The 20,507-nt window shown below is 42.0% G+C and overlaps 1 protein-coding gene across 1 annotated transcript; it reads right to left on the bottom strand.

Annotated features, from left to right (window-relative positions):
* Positions 1–624: 624 nt before the first annotated feature.
* Positions 625–20,034, bottom strand: RLF (RLF zinc finger). The gene is made up of 8 exons (XM_081961858.1): positions 19,812–20,034; positions 12,331–12,485; positions 11,425–11,506; positions 10,693–10,825; positions 8,753–8,955; positions 7,959–8,095; positions 6,900–7,041; positions 625–5,698 (listed from the first exon to the last, which is right to left on the bottom strand). The coding sequence occupies exons 1-8, from the start codon at positions 19,965–19,967 to the stop codon at positions 1,076–1,078; spliced, it is 5,631 nt and encodes a 1,876-aa protein (XP_081817984.1). The 5' UTR covers positions 19,968–20,034; the 3' UTR covers positions 625–1,075.
* Between the last annotated feature and the right edge of the window lie 473 nt (positions 20,035–20,507).

The following is a 20,507-nucleotide window of genomic DNA, read 5'->3' as shown; positions in this document are numbered from 1 at the left end:
TTACTTATCAGAGTAAGTTTAGGGCTTACAAATGAAATCTATACCCTTTATGCTACTGTACTCATACAGTAACAGTAATTTATTGACTGAATTTACTTGATGGTTTCAGTAAAGGAAAGAAAATGACATATTCTAGATTTTTGACCCCTGAAAAGGATTGGGAAAAAAATCCTTAATGTTTTAAAAAGTGAAAGGGAGAGAACGAATGCTCAGAATATATACTGCCAATGAAACTTCTTAAATCAGTTTCATTTTTCCAGCTGAAATGTAATTTTACTCCCAGGAAAAATCTTTCTTGGTTTATGCTTATATTTAGGTTTTCTTACAGACAAGACTCCATAATGATGGGAGTTGGCTTCCAGTTTTGTCATGGTAACGTTCAATATCTTTACTGAGCTGCTCAGTTCCTTCTTGACATATCTTATAAAAACTTCCATTTACATTTAATTTCACTAGTTTCCCCAGCGTGGTTTTTTTTTGTCTGCAATAGATTATCTCACCTTGACCGAATTTCCTCCAATCAGTATTAAGATCTAAAACACAACCTCCAGAATTCCTTCTCACTACATTCGATTCAAAAGTTCTTCGGCTGCCAACAGGTGGTTGCGAGTCAACCCAAATGGGTGAAAAAATTCCTTTTATTGAAACTCATAACTCAAAAAATATAAGATGCTGTAGTGTACAATATGTTACACAAAGCACCCTGAGGTGCACATTCAAGTCAAGTAAGATCACCATCTCCCCTCCCACTCCCACCCCACCTTGGTACCCCCAAGTACTTGTTCCATATACAATCATGCACATTGAATCTGCAAGAGGAAGGCCCTCCCCTATATGATATTCTGTTAATTAGCACCAAAATATCAGTTCTCTCTCTCTCTCTCTCTCTCTCTTAATTTAGTCGGGGAGCTATATTAGCCAATACTGTAGACAGATGTCATACATTCATGGAACTGAACAGTCTAATCTAACCTCAACAACATGTGCACGGAATCAGATTTAGCATTTCCCCCAAGTCTCTTCTTTCATTCTTCTTCCTTCCTTCCTTTTTTTTTTTTTAAATAAACACAACTATTTATGAACTTCCCACACAAAGGTGATCTGTTTTTTTTGTTGGAAAAAAGTCTATGAGGGAGGGGGAAAATTTAGATCTTTCGAGAACCACAACTGGCCGCAAGTAATGAAGTTGTTTTAAGGCGTGGTCCCCACAGCCTGTTAACGCCTTGCCCAAAATGGCCCTCAGGTTCTCCAGAGAAGGGAGGGAAGGAGAGTCCGCGGATAGGAGGGGCTGCATTCCTCTCAGCTGCCCATGAGCTTTGGTGCCACTATTTTTCTTGGACATGGCTGCAGGGGGGACATTCGTATATAAGCCCCTGCCCTGCGACATGTCCCGTTTGGAGTCTTTAGCCTTCTCTATCCCACCACCCATCCCATAGGGTCCAACTGGCTGCCACTCGTTCTCAAGGTCATCGTCCTCGTCATCTTCCTCCTCCTCTTCTCGCTCCTGGCTTTCCTGAATGAACTTCAAAAACGAAGATTCAAAGCCCATGGGCTTGAAAGACTTTAGATCAAAGGGCTTCTGGACTTTCTCTTTTGGAACAGCAAACGGAAGCTTTTTCGTCTCCTCCTGCGAGGAGGACTGCCAGTCACCGGCATCCTTTTCTCTAGACAACGGAAGGTTCGATTTCGCACAGTAAGAGGCGTTCTCTTGTCCATGATTTCTCAGGATATTCCCGGCCTCAGACTGTTGGGATGACCCCACTCGATCACAATCTTCCGAACACCTGGTTTTGAGATGAGGATGGATATGTTTTAAAGTGCCTGAATACACAAGGACATCCTGGGATTCCTCCCCTTCGGAATACCGATCCAGTTGGCTGCCCTTCTGGTCGCAATTGGAGTTCGGAAGATGCCTCTCCCTTTTGTGCTCGTTTGCAGGGTGCCCTGTGACGTCTGGTGTAAAGTCGGAGTCGCCCTCCGGATCCGAATTTGCTTCCATGCAGAGGTCATTCAGTGCTGTGCCACAGTCAACACACAGGACAAGCTCATCGTACTGCTGCTCGATATAAGCCCCCGCCATCTGATGGGTGCGCTTATAGTGCCTCACGATGCTGCTTTCCAGTTTGACCACCGAGGGACATCCCCGAACCATGCAAGGGTACTGCGTTTGGTTGCAATTGTCTCTGCACATCTGCAGGGCTTCCACCCTTGTTCTGAAGGCATATAATTGCTTTCCTTTATTTCGGCTGCCGCCCCTTTCACCTTTTTCGCTGTTCTGCCTCTTCTTCTCACTTCCATCTTGCCTGAGGCACCGATACTTCAAGCACCTTTGCTCCTCTTCTTTGGCTCCTCGCAAGACACCGTCGTAATCGCTGTGCCGAAAATACACATGCTGGGAGTAGCTGCTGTAAGTTGTGAACACTCTGTTACAGCCGTTCAGGTCACAATGGATCTCAATGCCTTTGTTCAGGTCTTCCTCCTTTTCGTGCTCTTCCATCAGGTGGTGCTTTAGCTTGTGGAAAGAATAAAATGCAGCCGGACAGTGAGGGTGATGGCAAGGAAACTTCACGGTTTCCGAAAGCACTTTGGAATCATCTTCGTGATCGAAGGCGTGCGAGTCAACGCAATGCTTCGCCAGAGATTTAGAACACAGGAAGCGCTTGCTGCAGGCCTTGTGTTTGCAAACAAACAGTTTTTTACATTTGGCAAGTTCCCTCTTGGTTCTCTCTTTGTCTTTTTCAAGGCAGAGCTGCTCTTTGTTATAGCGATGCACAGTCCTGTAGTGGCGGATCAGCCCTTTCTGATTGGTGAATGCAGAATTGCAGTTCCGGTGGATGCAGTGGAACGGCTTGTGGTACTTATGCAAAATGTAGCACAAATTCCCTTTGGCAACGGTTCTTTTACTTCCCCTCCCTTCGTTGGCTTCCAGTTCTTTTCGGTGGCTGTCCAGCGATGATAATTTAGCTTGCTTTCCAGGGATGCAGCTTTCTGCCTCTTCGCTCGAGTCCAAGTCGGTGTCGGAACTGAAGTCCTCCTTGGAATGGCAGTGTTGATCCACAGTCAGCTTCGTTTTGCTGTCGAGTTCTCCATCTGTGCTGGTGTAGAAAGCAGACATGGAATCTTCTGTGCTGTTCAGCCTATCCTCGCCGCATTCATTCAGATCCTCAAAGCTTTCATCTGCAAACAGTTTCTGGGTAACCGACATGCTGCCAAGCTTATGCTTGTTCCTGTAATGAACCCTAAGATGTGTTTTTCTTGTGAAGGATCTTTGGCAAATATGACATTTGAAAGGTGAGTAGCGATGTTGGAACATGTTCAGCTGAAGCACCATCTCTTTCGAATAATTATGTTTTCTAACGTAATGGGTCAGCAGTGCCTCTCTGGTCACAAATTCACATGTGCAGCCTTGACGCTCGCAGAAAAATGGCTTGGCAGCCAACTGGGTCAGGTATTGAGTCGGGAGCTTGCCTCTCTGTTCTTCGGTGAAATGGTCCGAGGTAGATTCATCTTCAGAGTTGGGGCACTTGGAGGAATAGGACTGCAAGAATCTAGGAGAAGTGTGACCGCTGGAATTCTTTAAACTTAAGTGCTTCAAGCCCAGGAGAAGTTCAAACATGCTGTCTTCGGTACTTGACATTTTTGAATGTACATAGAACGAGCTTTCCGGGGAAGAAGGGCACAGTTCTTCCTTAAAATAGCTTCTGCTTTTACAGACATCACTAAAATCTGCAACGTCCTGAGAGTCCGAGCTATTCTCTCCCGCAGGGCTCTCCAGCTGACTGACATCTTTATCTTTCCTTCTTGGTTTGAAATGGTAGGGATGGGCCCTTCGCAGATGTTTCTGCATCCCCTTTGAATTTTTGTATGTTGATCCGCAGCCTTCAAAACCACAGGTGAACTTTTTCCCATCAAAGTAGACAGCCACGTTAGAGTAGCGCTCCTTCAGGTTGGAGGGAAGGCAGGCTCTCTCCTGAGGTAGCGCAGCCCCTGAAAAGGCCTGGCCCCGATCCACGGTGTCAGTCACCGAGGTCACCTGATTCTCATTGGCCAGGGATGAAGCGTGACTTTCCAAGCTGCCGTTATTTTGGCCACCCTCTTCTCCGTCAGAAAGTGGTTCTTGCTTCACGTCCAGCGTTCCTTCTCTCTCAGTCGATCCAGAAGGCAAACTAAGATTTTCCTGCTGCTCAGGAGGTTCTTTGTTTTCTAACGCCTCCGAATCCAAATGGCAGGAGAGCCCGTCCTGAGAAACGTTACCTTCCTGCTTTACGGATGCCTCCTTCATTTCGCCGTTTGACTTATGCACGGAGAGATGATTTGTTAATTCGGTTTTAGAATAGTAGAACTTCTTACAACCGTGGAAACTACAGGTATAAGAGGCGTCGCGGAAATGCTGGGCTTCGTGATGGTACAGCTGCCCCAGGTCGCTGAAAACGATGTTGCAGCCGTTCAGCTCGCACTTGTAACGTAGGTCGTCATGCTGCTGCTTGTGATGGAGCAGCTCGTTCACCGAGCCAAACCGAGCGTAACAGCCCACGGAGACACACATGTAAGGCAGAGGGCCGATGTGGACTTGTTCGTGCTCCTGCAGGTGGAAGGCAGACATGAAATGCCGCCGGCAGTAGGCGCACTTCTCACGCCGGTTTTTCATGTCCAAGTAGTGCATTGCGTTCTCGTCATTGTTTTGGTGCTCAGCTTTTAGGTGAACACTTAAGTACTTGAACTGCTTGAACACCCTGGAGCAATCCGTGCCCGGGCAGGGGTACAGGTCTCGGTCTTGCAGGTGACAGTTTTCTAGCTTGCTAAACGTTACGTAGTCCTGTGGGTCACTTCTGGGTTTTTCACAACGGATGATTTTGAGAGGGCGGTTTCCGTCGAGGGTGATTCTGGAGAGGTTGCTCTGGGCCGCCAGCCGCCGTTTCTTCAGCAGCAATTTCTTCTCTGCCCGGCATTTTCTACTGGGCGGCATTTTCACATGCTCCATCACGTGGGTCACAAAGATGTCCTTCCTCTTAAACTTTTTGGTACATACCGGGCATGTAAAAATGCCATCTTCCATGTGCATCTTAGAATGGTGGAGGATTCGAGCTTCGATACACTCCCGTTTGCAAATGACGCAAAAGAACTTGTACTGAAGCCATCTCTGGTATCTCTCTGAGGAGCCAATCGGCTTCTTGACTCTTACTCTCTCTTTGGGCCGATTTAAATAAGGACTCTCAAAATTATTCTCTTCCCTACTTTCTTCACAGTCGCTGGGGAGGCTATCTAATAGCTCGGTTTCGTTGACTGACAACATCTCATTGCCACTCAGGTCGTCCTCCGACTCGGAAACTTCTTTCCCCAACAATTTGAGGCAATGCCGCTTTAAGGTTTTCCAGTCCCAAAATTCTGGATCGAAGGGCCAGTATGCCTTCAGAGCTAACAGAAGCTCACAGCGGAGTGAATTTGGAACTGGTGCATTTTCTTCGTCAAATTTCTGATCTGGTTGTACATGCAGTTCTTCTAGGAGACTGTATCCTGCTTCACTTGGCTCCAGTAAGTATTCAGTGAGCTGACATGCCCTTCTGACCTCAAGATCCTCCGGCAGCAAACATGCAATTGTTTTGCAAACAGAGCTCTTCATATTGTCATTTTCGTTGGACCGGAGCTGCAGAGCTCTTACACACAGCAAGATGGACACAGCAAGGCCAGCTTCTTCTGCCTGGGAAAATGAAATAAAAAAAAAACACAGACAAATCAATGACTTGTTTTTCCTCTGGATTTTCTCTGAATACTTTTGGAGGATAACCGGTTGGAGAAGGCGAATCTCTTTATATATTTTTTTTCAAACTGCAACGTTCAATATCCAACAGTAAAGAAATAAATAAACCTGCTGCGGAATGAGAGGTGGTCACGAGTGAAATGTAAATCAAACAACTCTAAGAGGAAAAATGGGATGCTCTAAATTTATTCTGCCTTTGAAACAAACAAGAACGTTCTCCCAAACTGAATGGAGAGGGGTTTGAAAAGCTGCAGGTCAAATCACTTATTAATTAATTATTTAATAATTATTAATTATTTAATAATTATTAATTATTTAATAATTATTAATTATTTAATAATTATTAATTATTGGTTATTTAATAGTGTATTATTATTATATATGGATTTTAGCTTTCTTAGGGATTAAGTATACTTAGGGAGTGGGCACTTAAATTTGTAGAGGACTCAGCTGTGAGTTTGGAATTGGCCAGAGATGTTAGTGGCCAGACATCTCTTTCTAGATTCTCTTCTGATGCAAAACAAGAAGAGTCTCTCAATTTCTGTGCAACTCCTTATCACTTCCTGTTTCAGCTCCAGGCTTCTTACACTGTTGAATTATTTCTCTTATCTTTTCAAACAGAAACACTGTGAAAAATCAGCAGAAGAGCAACATAAAACAGAGCAGAAGACTGAAGGAACTGGGTTTTAAATTTATTGTGCTCCACCATGTAGTTTGCAGACTAGGATAAAGAGGCCTTGAAAGATAGGAAATTCCACCCTGCAAGAATTCTCTGAAAAGCAGCCCGAACAGAGGGAACCCTCAGCTAGCAAGAGTAAAGAAAACTTTTAGAGTCACAGATTGAATGAGAATAGAAATGAAAGATGGGCAAGCCAGAAGGCAGCAGGCTATAATTTGAAGTGGAGAAAAAAATATGTAATCTTATATGAGTTGTGACAAACTGTCAGTGGAATCTTCAGTTTATGGAATCTATCCATACTAAAGTACAATCAATCACTCTGCTTTCTGAAGTCAAGGCAAGAATGCACCTCTAACGTGTATTTTTCTAATAATTTCTATCTACAATCCTCATTATGTGATACGTATTCACCCTCCACAAAATCAAACAGCAGATGTTAGTAAACTGCAAATGGATACGTACTTCAGCTTGTATGACTCTTATAAGGAAGAACAAGTGTTGCAATGTTCTAGCAAGGATGCCAAATTGCCGACATCGCTCCAGAAAGGAATCTAAGGATGGGTCGATCCTTCTTTGTAATTTGCTCCAAAACAGAGTTAGTTCCCTGCAGAAGTTGGGGGGGGGGGGGAACCAAGGAATTAGAGGGAATGTAAGATAATTCACACAACTTCCACAATTGCCAATCAACCCCAGCCAAAACATGATGAGAAAATATAACCCAACGCATTTATGTAGTGCCAAACCTGGAAAATAGGATCTAGGGCAGTAGTTCTCAACCTGTGGGTCGGGACCCCCTTTGGGGTTCGAACGCCCCTTTCACAGGGGTCGCCTAAGACCATCGGAAAACATGTATTTTCAAAAAAATACGGAAAACATAAAATAATTTTATGGTTGGGGGTCACCACAACATGAGGAACTGTATTAAAGGGTCGTGGCATTAGGAAGGTTGAGATCCACTGATCTAGGGGAACATTTAAGTCCATTTTATCACTGAGTCAATTTCACCTTCTTTTAATGGGACCCACAGATTATTTTAGAATAAACTGAATATCCAAGGATTAAGAGTGCACATAAAGATGTCACTTAAGGACCCCAAAACATAGTCTCCTTTGTGTTTAAGTAAAAACCTGAATTGATACAGCTATCAAGGATTGAACACACTTCATCCACTTCTTATTTATACTTAAAACAACCTGGAAAATTGTTCTTGAATTTTAATGATTTGGTGGAGTACGTTGCAAGAAAGGGACCCGCACACCTGTTGCATACAGCTAATTTTACTATGTGTGTAAGATATGGCTTTTGTTACCAACACATTATTACTTATTGAAATATAGCAGCAAATATAGTAGACTTTAACGTTTTTAAATACTTGATTTCTTTTTTAATTTTAATGCTTCTCATCAACAGACCAGGATGCACCATTGTGTATTTTTGTCAGCTGTTGAATTAGAAACTTTTAGAAGCTGTTTTGGTCAGGATGGGAAATTCTGAAAGCCAATCCTTGGACAGGCCACTTACCAAGAGCAGTATACGCTTGCTGTTTGAAGCTGCTGAGTGAAATACGTTGTACAGAGAATAAAAGCAGTGCTGTCTTGGCCTTCAGCTTCCAAATTGCATATCATATCTAGGACCTCTTTGCAGTCCACTTTTGAAATCTTTTTGAAACAAGAGTGGGGGGAAATTACATGATAAGTAGTTTAAGAAAAAAACCTTTCTTGCTAAACAAAATAACACAAACACACCCAGGAGAACCTCTGCATTCTGTTTTAATACTGAGAGATCATATGGTAACCTGTTTAGTCCATGATGGATAATCACAATAAGAATAATTTAATGTGGATTCCTACGTGCATTCGCTTAAACGACATTGCAAAAGTTGAAGCTTCTGATGCCAAACAAGAAGAGGCATTTTATTTTATTTCTGATTAGCTGATAACTTGATGCTGCCCAGGTATTTATTTATCCCAACCCTCCTTCCATGAATGTTGCCGCAATTTCTAATGTTGGATTTTCTCCCTTACCAGAGTGAGCCTCCTTGTGGAGTACAGTGAAACCACAGCGCTGTACAGTAGAAGCCATTTTAAGGCAGTACAGTAGAAGTTGTTTTAAGGCACAACAGGCTCTTAACAGAACACACATCCAGTGAGGTGTTAGGAGTGTCTTACACCCCCACTCCCTTCTGCAGAGAAGAAAGAGCCCCTGCTGAGATCGGAGCCAACCCTCCCACCCTTTCCAAATTTGATCACGTTAGTTCAGATACTAAAATTAATATCTGTCTTAAGAGTAACAAGCGATATTGTTTGGCCATTTACCTCTTTGATGGACTCTTCATTTGGAAGCATGGAGCACAAGCATGTGATATAGGACTGCAGAAAAGGAGAGACATCTGGAATTTCTGTAGACTCTTTACACAATTTGGACAAGGAAGCGGCTTGAGGAAGGCGATTTGTCTTCATCAAATGTTTTATTCTCATTTGCAGAAATGCCATCCCTTCACGTTTAATCAATTGACTCACTAGAAAAAAGGCGATAAAATGTTATTAATTACTAGTTTATTACGAAGGCTTACAAGTTCAAGGGAAAGATCTTGACAGTGACTGCTCTCTAATAATTCCTGAATGTCTCGCACATTACTTTCAGTTTATTACGAAATTCACTAGGAAAATGATTCGCAGCATGCCCTTATTTTGCTGCAACTAGACAAATACATCTCAAATATTGGTGGCTCTGAAGCAAGACTGTATGATCCACCAAGTCTTTTCTACAAGCTTGCTCATACATCTTGTGATTTGAGCAATATTTGAGCCAACAGAATAGACCATAATGCCACCCAAGGCCCATGGCTTTGCAATGAACAAAGGTATGATTATTGCACAGGGGCCACAATAGTCTCCCTGGGTGCGTTTCAGATGACTTCCCCATTCCTCTGTTCTTTCCTGAAAAGTCGAAATTCCCATATCTAGACTAGCCCTACATTGAGGCAGAATGGTGGATCATCTCTGCAAGTGATTTTTTTCTGGCAAGTTGCAAAAGAAACTACCCCATGGCATTTAGTCACTGTCTAAGGCAGGGGTCTGCAACCTTAAACACTCAAAAAGCCATTTGGACCCTTTTCCCACAGAAAACAAAACACCGGGGCCCACAAAACCTGGGTGGGCGGGGCCAACTCAATGTCACTCCCACCCAGTCACATGACCACCACGCCTACCCAGGTTTTGTGGCTCCAGTGATTTCTGTGGGAAACAGATCTCTCTCTCTCTCTCTTATTTCTGTTTTTCTCTCTTTTTCCCCACCCTCTCTTCTTTCTTCCTTTCTTTTTTTATCTTTCTTCCTTTCTCTCCCCCTTCTCTCTCTCATTTGTTTCCCTCTCTTTTCCCCCTCTCTCATTCTCTCCCTCCTCCTCTCTCTCGTTTCTCTCTCCTCTCCCTCTCTCTCTCTCCCTTCTCTCTCTCTCAATTGCAGGACCAGGTCGGCAGGGAGCCGCAGGAGAGGGGTCAAAGAGCCACATGTGGCTCTGGATCTGTGAGTTACCGATATCCGGTCTAAGGCAAGGACCTTACAGGAGTTCCCTCCATCTCTGCCACCGCAAGTAAATGAAATGCAAGACAATGTGGCTTATCTGTTTTCAGTATAACTTATTTTAACAATAGATTTGAAAAGTAAATAAATAAAGGCGGGCGGCTAATTTGCAATAACCATAAACAGAAACACGATCTGATTATTGTAGTTGCTCGAGCACTAATATTTGAGATTTTTGCAGACTGTTATAAAAATACTTTGGAAAGGTGAAAAGATCACCAACATAACTTTTTTTTAAAAGGGGGATTCTTTTACTACAATAGAAGAAGGTGCCAATCTAAATAAAAATGGTGAACTAAGTATAAGTTGAGAGACTTAAAACGACAGCTCAATTATTAATTCAAGTTTGTTAGGACAGTAGTTCTCCCTCTGTGGTCCGCAGGCCCTTGGAGGGGCCCACAATGTCATCAAAGGGGATCTGCGAAGGCTTGAAGAAGTGTTGTGATTTAAATCTCGAGTTAACTCTTGGAGGTCCATGGCCACAAAAGGGGTCTGTGATGAAGAAAAGGTCGAGAACCACTGTGCTTATTACACATAGCAGTTTTTCAGCACCCATCTTCTTGCTCGGCTTCTCAGGAGCAAAATAAAATCCATTGTGAAAAGACAGATTGGGTTTACACTGGAGAGGCAGCAAAGTCACATGAATGCTCCAAAGCGCAGCTGAATAACTTACTTTCTTCTGCTTCCACTGACTGCTGTGAAAGGATCTTTAAAAGAACTGGATTCTTCCATACACCTTCTTTTGAGATATCAGCTAGAATTTCAAGGCTATTATCTCCAAACTCAAGTAAAGCATCATGGGAGACCTACAAGGGGAGAAAAGCCCTTTAAATTGTTATGTTTAACTTGGATTCGCTGCTGTTTGTGTCATCTCAATTTGAATTTTAAAAGGCCAAATGTGCAAACACATTACATGCATTTTTTTACACTGCCGCTCTGTATTTTTCGGGAGGTTGCACATTGCTCTCTTCAAATCCCTGTCTACCCATCCTTCTATTTCTTTTATCAACTCAACCAAAGGCAGAGGATACTGCAGGATAGGAGCAAATTAATACTACAGCACAAAAATGTGCCCTTGGATTTCATCTCTGAATTAATAAACACAAAGATTCTATGCTTAGGCTGGATTCACATGCTTTGCTTAACATAATGTGGTCAGCTTGGTGTTGGTTTAGCAGGTGATGTGTCCAGACAGTTTACTTTCTAAACCACAGTTTATAGCTTCGGGGATTATACAGACCTTACCTACCCAATTAATGAGGATTGAACAAGCTGTGGTTTCACCCAAATATGCCAACCAGGCCTTGATATTATTCAAATAATCACGCACAGACATGGGACTCTCTGATTATAAATGACAGATGTTAAAACAATGTTCCTTGCAGATAAAACAGTCAATACTTGCCTGTATGGACTGACACAATCTTAAAAATGGTTCAGATAGCTCTTCACTTTCAGGCACAGACAGCAGTTGTTCAAAACAGCTCCTGAAATAATCAGGTTGTTAGAAAGACAGGAAGTCGCAACTGTTGTTGAATCATTTTGTACTTTGCTTTTTGGTCAAACCAAGCCAAAAAGATATACAAGCAAGCTAAGGATTCAAGGACTTTTTACTTAGCAGCAAAAATATAATCTGAACCTTCGTTTTTAGTAATCTGTGTATAAAGAACATGCCTCCCCACAATTTGTCTATTAGACTGGTTGTGGGAAGGCATCTTCTTTATTCACAAATGCATATTCAGTACTAAAGGATGACACTTCACAACCTGCTACATTTGTGTAACAACATCATTTGTGCGATGGCATTATAGCACAATGTAAATCACTGTGGAAATCTGGCGTGTTGCATGAAACATCCACTTGTCCACAATGCTGGGCTCCATTAATTTGAGGTTTCAGCATAATAACATAACTGCTATTGATACACAGACACAAACCTTTTTTTCATGAGAAAATAAAAATCAAGATTCTTGGTAACTATTCTTATATATTAGCATCAATGTAGGGTTGTTGTTTTTTTAAAAAAACCCTCCTGATTATGACTTTCCACAATTCTTCCTCCTATGATTCTTAGGATCCCATGGACACCATTCAAAGTGTTTCTTTTAAATTCAATGTAGGATATGTAATTTGGTGCCTTTCAGATGTTTTGGACTGCAATTCCTACAACAGACACCCCATTGGGGCCTGAACAGTTGGAGGGTGCCAGAGTGTCTAGAAATAAAATAGGCCACAGGTAACATATAAGAAGAGAAGATTTTACCACACAGCAAAATTTCAATTAAAACAGAATGCCTGGAACCAAACGTACAATACTAGCCTGCCAAGTACCAGAAGAACGTCTTCACATTCTGTAGTCAAGTAAGGTCGGGCACTGGCAAAACTCTGAATGGCAACTCGATAGACTTCCAAAAAAGGCAAAACTTGCTCCGAAGTACCCTGATTGCCAGCATATTGTAGCAAGGTCTAAAAACAAAAACAGATCAGAAAAGAATTTTGGTTTATCAGCTGGAAATTTGAAAACTCTGCCTGCCAAGCAATACTGGGTTCTATAGTAACACACTGAGGGAATTAGACATTTTGAGTTGTTTTAAAAGCCAAAAAGAAAAAAAAAAGGTGCTAAAACAAAAGTGGTGTTTATTTTTTGAAAATGTAGCTCTTGAAAGAGCTCTGTGGAAGCAGAAGCAGCTTATGAATTAGAAAAATCTTTGTTTGTAGCCTACTGGAATCACAGGATCTGCTTTCTGAGTCATGGTAATGTGATGTAACGTAACTATAACGTTACAACTGCATTTTCAGAAATTGTTTTAGCTTGCTCAAAATATATGTATTTCACAAGTACAGTCACATCCGCTGACCCAAAATAAACAACGTTTTTTTCCCAACGTACTGGTCAATTTCACAAACCGTACAAAACAATGGTTTCTCTTACCTACAGCTGTCATGGCTAGATTTCACAAATCACAACAAGCCAAAAACAAACAAACCACAGTACACATCAGTGAGATGCGTGAACTCGAATTTGTAATCTAAATGTCATATGAGAAATCCAGGATCAAATTTCTTGAAGTTTTTTTTTCCTTGCTTAAAAACAATAATCCATATCTCATTCCAACAGTGTCACTAGGCTAGAACAATAGTGAAAGAATTACAGAATATATATAGAAACCTTAGTCCAAATCCTTCCCAGTAAATGGATGCTTTTTACATTTTTTAAATATTTAAGTATATCTTGCCAGCAGTTTAGACATTAATGGCTGTCTGTTGTGTTATATTGAGGGGACAGCAAATTTACATTGTTATACAAGCTGCATACTCACTACTTTACATTACAGCCAAGTGTCGTTTCTTCAGTGTTGTCACATGAAAAAATGTATTTAAATATTTACAAAATGTGAGGGGAATGTACTCACTTCTGTGATATACTGTATATTTAACCAACTGTATATAAATGTTTTAAATCATGTGTTTCAAACTTGCCGCATCACGTTGCCATCACATGATGTTTTGTGATGTTTTTCCCATTCATGGAGCTGGAATGGGCATAGCCTGCGCACCAGGCATCTGGCCCATGGGCTGCCAGTTTGACACCCCCGTTTTAAATGATCACATCTAGGGCTGGTTCTCACACCAAACTAAACAGCTTGGTTTTGGCATTGTACAATGTGTGAATTCATCAATTATCGTTTAGTATTATGTGCAAAGTGGCCTCTACAGCTTGCTCAAAACCCAACTTTAGTCCTTTTATTAAAACTTCAACCAAAATCATGATTATGTTGGAAATTGCCACAACCTAATAAAACCTGAAGATGCCAGTGTTTAAGTCTTGATCTTTTCATGTGAGCTGTTTTCACACCTGGGTAGGAAGGGGGAAGTATCAATGCTCTTTGTTTTGTTGGTTGGATTTCCACTTCCATTTCAGATTGTATCATATAAGAAAATGTTTTGAAGTATCTTCCAAACAAGAATACAAGTTCTGCTACCTCCCATGACTTATATCATTGCCTCGGTTCTGCCTACAAGGAGGAATACTTCAATGCAAAAACAGGTGGTGTTGGAATTGCACACCAGATAACAGCTACCTTATGGATGGAAAGCATTAATGAGCCTTTCTACGTTGCTTTGAGTGCTCAAATGGGTCCTACTTATGTTCTCCTGCTAATTCGTACATTACTCTTCAAGATACATCAGTACACTCTACATGAATCCATCAAACCTTGGCTAAGTTGTTCTTTGTAAGCATGTTCTGTAAACAGAATTTAAATGGCATGCTTTATATGTTGTGCCCTGCACTGGGAATATACGTACAATTCTTTAAAATGCCAGTTTGCCATAGCTAAAGGGATCTGGGACTTCATTTTCCTCAAGTGACTAGTGCAAATAGTAAAACAGCCAGAAGTGAAAAACAGTTGCAATGTTATTAAGAATGCGTGAGGATCTGTGGTCAAAACCCCAAAAGCACAGACACCTGAAATTCATTTGAAGTAGCTGGATCCAAGAGTTGACCAAAGACTACGATGTAATGAGTTGGGAAAATTCAGGAATTTCCAGGCATGTCAAGCCATCTAGGAAAACTGAAGCTGCACATAATATAGTGCCTTTCACCACAATGAGCATCATAGAATCGTAGAAGTTACTGCAATTTCTTATTGCTACTTAATTTAATAGTTGAATTTTTTGCTTGATTAGCTGGAAGGATAAGTTAAATGAAGCTTAGGTAAAATGAGGTGCTCACGTTTGCCCTTTTCCTGCCTTTTTAAACCAAAGCACTTTTCCATGACTTCTCAAATGTCAAAGCTAGAATACCTAGAAATAGCTGAAGCGCTTAAAGGCGAGAAATAGAATGGCTGAAGAAACTCAATCTCATGGTTTAAATACCAAACTGTGTTGAATCCAGAGAAACAGTTATACTCGACAAAAGACAGCATAGCTTGAACTTCACCAAGCCATTTGAGAGTTGAGATTAATTAGAAACGGGAACAGAGAATCTGACTGTATGAGGCACTTGCCACACTCTCAACTCTAAATCTAATAGGTTTTCCTCTATTGTGTTAGAGGCAAAAATTCTAAAATTATGTTTTAAAAAGTAGCTGTACAACGCACTTATCACACAAGGGGAATTCCAAAGACAGTCAAAGGAGTTTGTCTTCTGAATTATGGACACAATACCAACACTTCAATAAATTAATCCAACTCAATCAAATTCTTTTAAACTAGAAATCTACCCTCTTTCCCTGAAAATAAGACCTCCCCGGATAATAAGCCCAATCGGGCTTTTGAGCGCATGGGCTAAAATAAGCCCTCCCGGAAAATATTGCAACACGGCAGCAGCTATGAGGTGACCACACTTGGCGCCTTCTACACCTCAAAAATAAGACTGCCCCCAAAATAAGGCCAAGCACTTATTTTTTTTTTGGGGGGGGGGAGAATAAGATCCTGTCTTATTTTGGGGGAAACACGGTATTTTATTTATTTGTAAATATGTTATGATGCTTTGTAGGTATTCCCCAAATATTGAGAATTTTTTTTTTAGGAAGCTAGTGAAAACAGAGGTCCATTTTACAACATTTGTCCAGAAATTACTTACTAAACCCCTCTGTCAACATACAGAATCAAATATAAACTTGAAGAGTTCTATTCTAAAGTTCTTCACCTTTGCAGTGTGCACTTTGCCCAGCCTCCCTGGGCAATGATAATGTCCGAGTCTCACAGGTCTGGTAAAGCAAATTACATTGCCTCCCATCACACAAACTGTATATACATATGTAGAAAGGAATTTTCTAGCTTTCCTTTTCTCTCCTCCTCCTGCTGAACTGGGAAGATAAACCAGTGTCTTTCACTTTAGCAAACTCCTAGGTTTAAATTATAGCTCTAGTGAACTTCTAGTGATCAATTCCAAGTCTAGAAACACTGTCAATTTATTGACTGTGTTCTGGCTTTTCCTGGACACAAAGGAGATTCAGGAAAGAGACTGGACAAACATCGCATCCATGTAGGATCCATGCAAATACGAAACAAGATCCATACAGCTAGAACGAATCATAGGCCAAGTACTAAAGCCTTTTGAATAAATAACCCCTACAAAAGAGTAAATAAGCATAAGTAAGTGTAAGTGGAACAGTCATAAATTCTTCCCTTGTTCATCTTTAACTTCCTTCCTTCCCTACATCCATTTTAAGACTAAACTCTTTGGACTACATAGAGCCACATAAATAATAATAAGCAGGTATATAAATAATGTGATCTGTTAATAAAATAGACATTAACAATATTCAAAGTACTTGTCGGAATTGCAAATGTGAAGAATTCAGGTGATAATCACATCAAACATTGTGCTTAACTTAACTGAGTCAACTATTTGGACAATATTTTGAATCAGAATCTAATGGAAGGGATTGGGTTCATGTTTGGCCATAAAGGTTGACCAATTTTAAAACAAATCAGACTTAGAATGCCATTTAAAAGCAGTAATTAGTTTATAATTGATCTGCCTTGGTATATGATGTGAGCATAACCATTGGGAGCTATATTTCACAACTTTTAATTTCACTTCTATATACTACCTGTTCCTAAGCATCCAGAAATTTAGGTTTCTCTCCTTTTGGCAGATAATCTTACAAATACAGTAATCAACTTTGTTGTATTTAAGTACAATGACAAGAAAGGTTATACTCATACTTTAACCATTCAATTGTGTCTGACTCTTGCTAATTTTATAGACAGGTGCTGTGCATGATACCCTGTCAAGCACAGCTTCTCTCAATCACTGGATGTTTCCCTTTCTATCAACTGTGATGGTATCAAACCAGCATGTTCTTTGTTGCCCCTTCTTCTTGATCCATTCACCATTCTTAGCAATACTGACTTCTCCAATGAATTTGCATGTGTGACATGGATTATTTGTAAATAAATTTTACAAATAAGCAGCCAAATTTTGGGATTGCACTTGTAGGATCCATTGGAATATTTTAGAGAAACCGTGGTCTTACTTATAAATAGGTTATTATATTCTAGATGTTCCCACTGCATTTTAATATCTACGTAAAATAGTTATTCTATATGTTGTTCAATAAATATCTACATAAAATAATTATTCTATTATATGTTGTTCATTAAAAACAGCAGATAGATTTTTAAACTCAACTAGGAATCCTTAACAGACTCCCAATTCTAAAAGTTAATGGAAGCAGGTGGACTTTCTTGACACTGCAGAATAAGACTACAGAATAATAGATACTATTTGTAAACTTCTGTAAAAGGTCAGCAATTTCAGTGTCATCACATCTCTGTTAGTCTCTAGTCCAGGGGTGTCCAAACTTGGGAACTTTAAGACTTGTGGACTTCAACTCCCAGAATTCTGGGAGTTGAAGTCCACAAGTCTTAAAGTTCCCAAGTTTGGACACCCCTGCTCTAGTCCAATGAAGCTTTTCACTGAAAACTCGCACATATTAATATAAAAACCTCTTTCCCCCTCCAATCCATTCTAGGCTCACCCTTCGCTTGTTATCCTGTTATCTGAAAAGTTTACAAACTAGAAGAAGCAGGTCAAGTAATCCAAGCTATGTAGGCATTGACTTTGAAATTATTCAGCAACAAAGTAACATTTGTTTATATTTTTGCATACATAAACTGTTCACATTTTCAGTATCATACTATTTTTCTGTAAGTCATATAGATCATACCTGGACTACCAAAATTAGCATGAAGAAAAAGAATGCAAACCCATTTTCTTCTTATTAAAAAATTTAAATCTCCAGAAAAATATCGTACAAAGTTTAATTTACAATTGACAATTTACATTGACAAACATATATTTGAACCCAGATTCCATTATTATTCCACTGACACTAGTTTTGTTCTTATAAGTGACAACTGCTAGTCAACGAAGTTTCCAAAGCATAAAAACACAACTAAAATCATAAAAAGCCCTGATTAAAATACAAAGTATCTACAACAAACACATATGAAGCCAACTGCTCTCTAATATACCTACAGCATTCATTTTTTTAAATGCACAGTAATCACCCAAAATTTAAAAGAACCCAAACTAACTATCCATTAAATATGCTTGAAGAAGATATCCCAGTTCAGGAATTACCACCAACAAGCATCCATCTAACCCCCAAAAGCAGGATTCCAACATACTTTTTTCAGTTCTGGAGAGACTACAGATAACTCCTAAAGCAGCCCAAAGTCAATAGAAATTTTGCTCCATAAAATAGGACAAGCACAGAAAGAAAATAAATCACAGATCCCCTTACATGGAGACTGGACTCAAGCATTCTTCAAGATACATTTTCCCTTTCTACTCAATTCAAGAATTGGAAAAGATCTCTAAGAAGTTCGCCATCAAGGTGAGGACGCAGACCTCAAAAGCAAAACTGAAACAACTAATAATACAAGTACTCCTCGACTTATGACCACAACTGAGCCCAAAATTTCTGTTGCTAAGCGAGACATTTGTTGAGTGGATTTCCCCCCATTTTACGACCTTCCCTGCCACCGTTGCTAAGTATATCAATGCAGTTAAGGTAAGTAACACAGTGGTTGTGTGAATCTGGCTTCCATATTAACTTTGCTTGTAAGGTCACAAAAAGCAATCATGTGACCCCAAGGAAACTGCAACTGTCATAAAAAAGAATCCCTTGCCATGTGTGTGAAGTTTGATCATGGGGATGTTCCAATGGTTGTAAGTGCGAAAAACGATAACACATATTTTTCAGTGCCGTTGCAACTTCAAACAGTCGCTAACTGAACACTTGTAAGATGAGGATTACCTGTACTCCAAGTTACCCAACCTACTACTCTTCCATCCTTCCTGCCCAAACCCACAGACCACACTTGAAGTCCTGGTTGCTCTCTGAGCTTGGTTGTTTTGCTTGAGACATTTCATTCCCCATTCAGGTAGATTGTTAACTGTCAGTGCCCTCTTGTTGTTACCCAGTTGGGTAATGAAACGTCTGTGGGCAAACCACACCAAGGACAGTTGAACTGGGACCTCTTGAGCCGCTTCTCTCCTCTTCTACCCTAAATTATTTAACTTCCTACAGCCATGAAGCATCCATCCATCCATCCATCAACCAATTAATCCAAGCCATACAAGAGCAGGGACGCTGCACCCGAATCGAGGGACCTATATAACACCACCTCGCCTGGTTACTATCCTCCGGCTCAGATCCGGGCTTTTCCGGGGGAGGCCAAGCGCGCAATACATGCGGGCAGTTCAAACAGGCGGTTTCCGCAAACCTGCCCGCACGGGTGCTACCACTCAGTTCCCGCTGCGGTCGGCTTGGAGAGACGAGGATGTGGGTGTGTGTGTGTGCAAAACTGGGGTGAGTGGGAAGAGAGGGAGTGGGGGGGGAGAGCTGGATTTCACCCAATATAATTGTACCCCTTCTTCCAGAAATTAGGGTGGCTCCCGCCCCCGCGAGGAAAGGAGGCGGATCCGGGATGGACCCCGCCGAAAGCCAGCCCTGGAGCCGTTGGGAAAGCGGGGGGTGGGAGGACCCGAAGGGAGCCCCCCCCTCAAGAGGAGGGGGCGGGGAAGGGGATTCGCACCCCAACCTGCGGACGGCAACGGCCAAGGGAAGCGTCGGCGGGCGATCTCTCCAGCCCCGCCTTCTAGCGCCAGGCAACGGCGGGCTGCCACTTTCGCCTGCCGCACAGCCCCTCGCCGTTCCCGGGGCCGAGGGTTACCCAGGTCCGGTCCGGTTCTCTCGTTCTCGCCCTCCCCCCAGAAGGCCCGCCCCGGGAAGGTCCCGTCGTGTGTGTGTGTGTGTCCCGCTCGCTTACCTGACAGAACCCTCGGCAATAGGCGCTGGAAGAGGCCGCCTCCGCCGCCCCCTGCTCGCGCAACTCCGCCTGCAACTGCCACAGCCGGGAGCGGAGGCCAGCGGCCAGCCGCTGCATCTCCGGCGGCAGGGCCGCGTCAGCCTCGGCGTCCGCCATCTGCACCCGGCCCCACTGCGCGTAGGCAACGGGTCACGTGACTCCGCTCCCAGTCGCTGACCACATCGGCGGGGACGCGTCACGTGACTCTCAGCGGGGCCCCGCCCCCTTTCCGCTTCCTGCACATGCTGCCGCCCGATCGGGAACCCGCGAGCGGGTACGTCCCATTGGCCGCTTGCTCTCTCTCGCGAAACCGTGACGTCAACACATCGCGCTTTTCCTCCTCGAGCGAGCCAATGGAGCGGAGGGGCGGAGCTCCTGCTTCAGGGCGCTGGTCCAGGAAGCCTTGGGCCGTGGGGCTGCAGCAAAAAGATCTAATGCGATCCACCGTTTTACCTTTTTTTCCAAAAAAATGTTTGTGGGTTATTTTTTTTTTACGTTTTGAATAGGCTAAGCTATGATCCGGAAATAATCTTTTTGTATATCTATATATATTTTGTATATCTATAGGGCACTGCACACCAGGACAACTAGACATAAGGACACTTTTCCCCTCTCCTAAACAACCAATTCAAACAACACTGTCAAATTATCTACCAA

Source organism: Natrix helvetica (assembly GCF_964273705.1).
Source record: "Natrix helvetica genome assembly, chromosome: 9".
NCBI classification, from domain to species: Eukaryota; Metazoa; Chordata; class Lepidosauria; order Squamata; family Natricidae; genus Natrix; species Natrix helvetica.
This window is presented reverse-complemented; position numbering and strand designations above follow the sequence as displayed.

Coding starts and splice junctions, on each gene's coding strand:
- RLF (XM_081961858.1), bottom strand. CDS start 19,967: ATGGCGGACGCCGAGGCTGACGCGGCCCTGCCGCCGGAGATGCAGCGG. Junction 10,826..11,424: donor GATTGTGTCAGTCCATACAG/GCAAGTATTGAC, acceptor CTCCCCTTGTAG/GTCTCCCATGATGCTTTACT. Junction 8,956..10,692: donor GTCAGTGGAAGCAGAAGAAA/GTAAGTTATTCA, acceptor CCTTTTTTCTAG/TGAGTCAATTGATTAAACGT.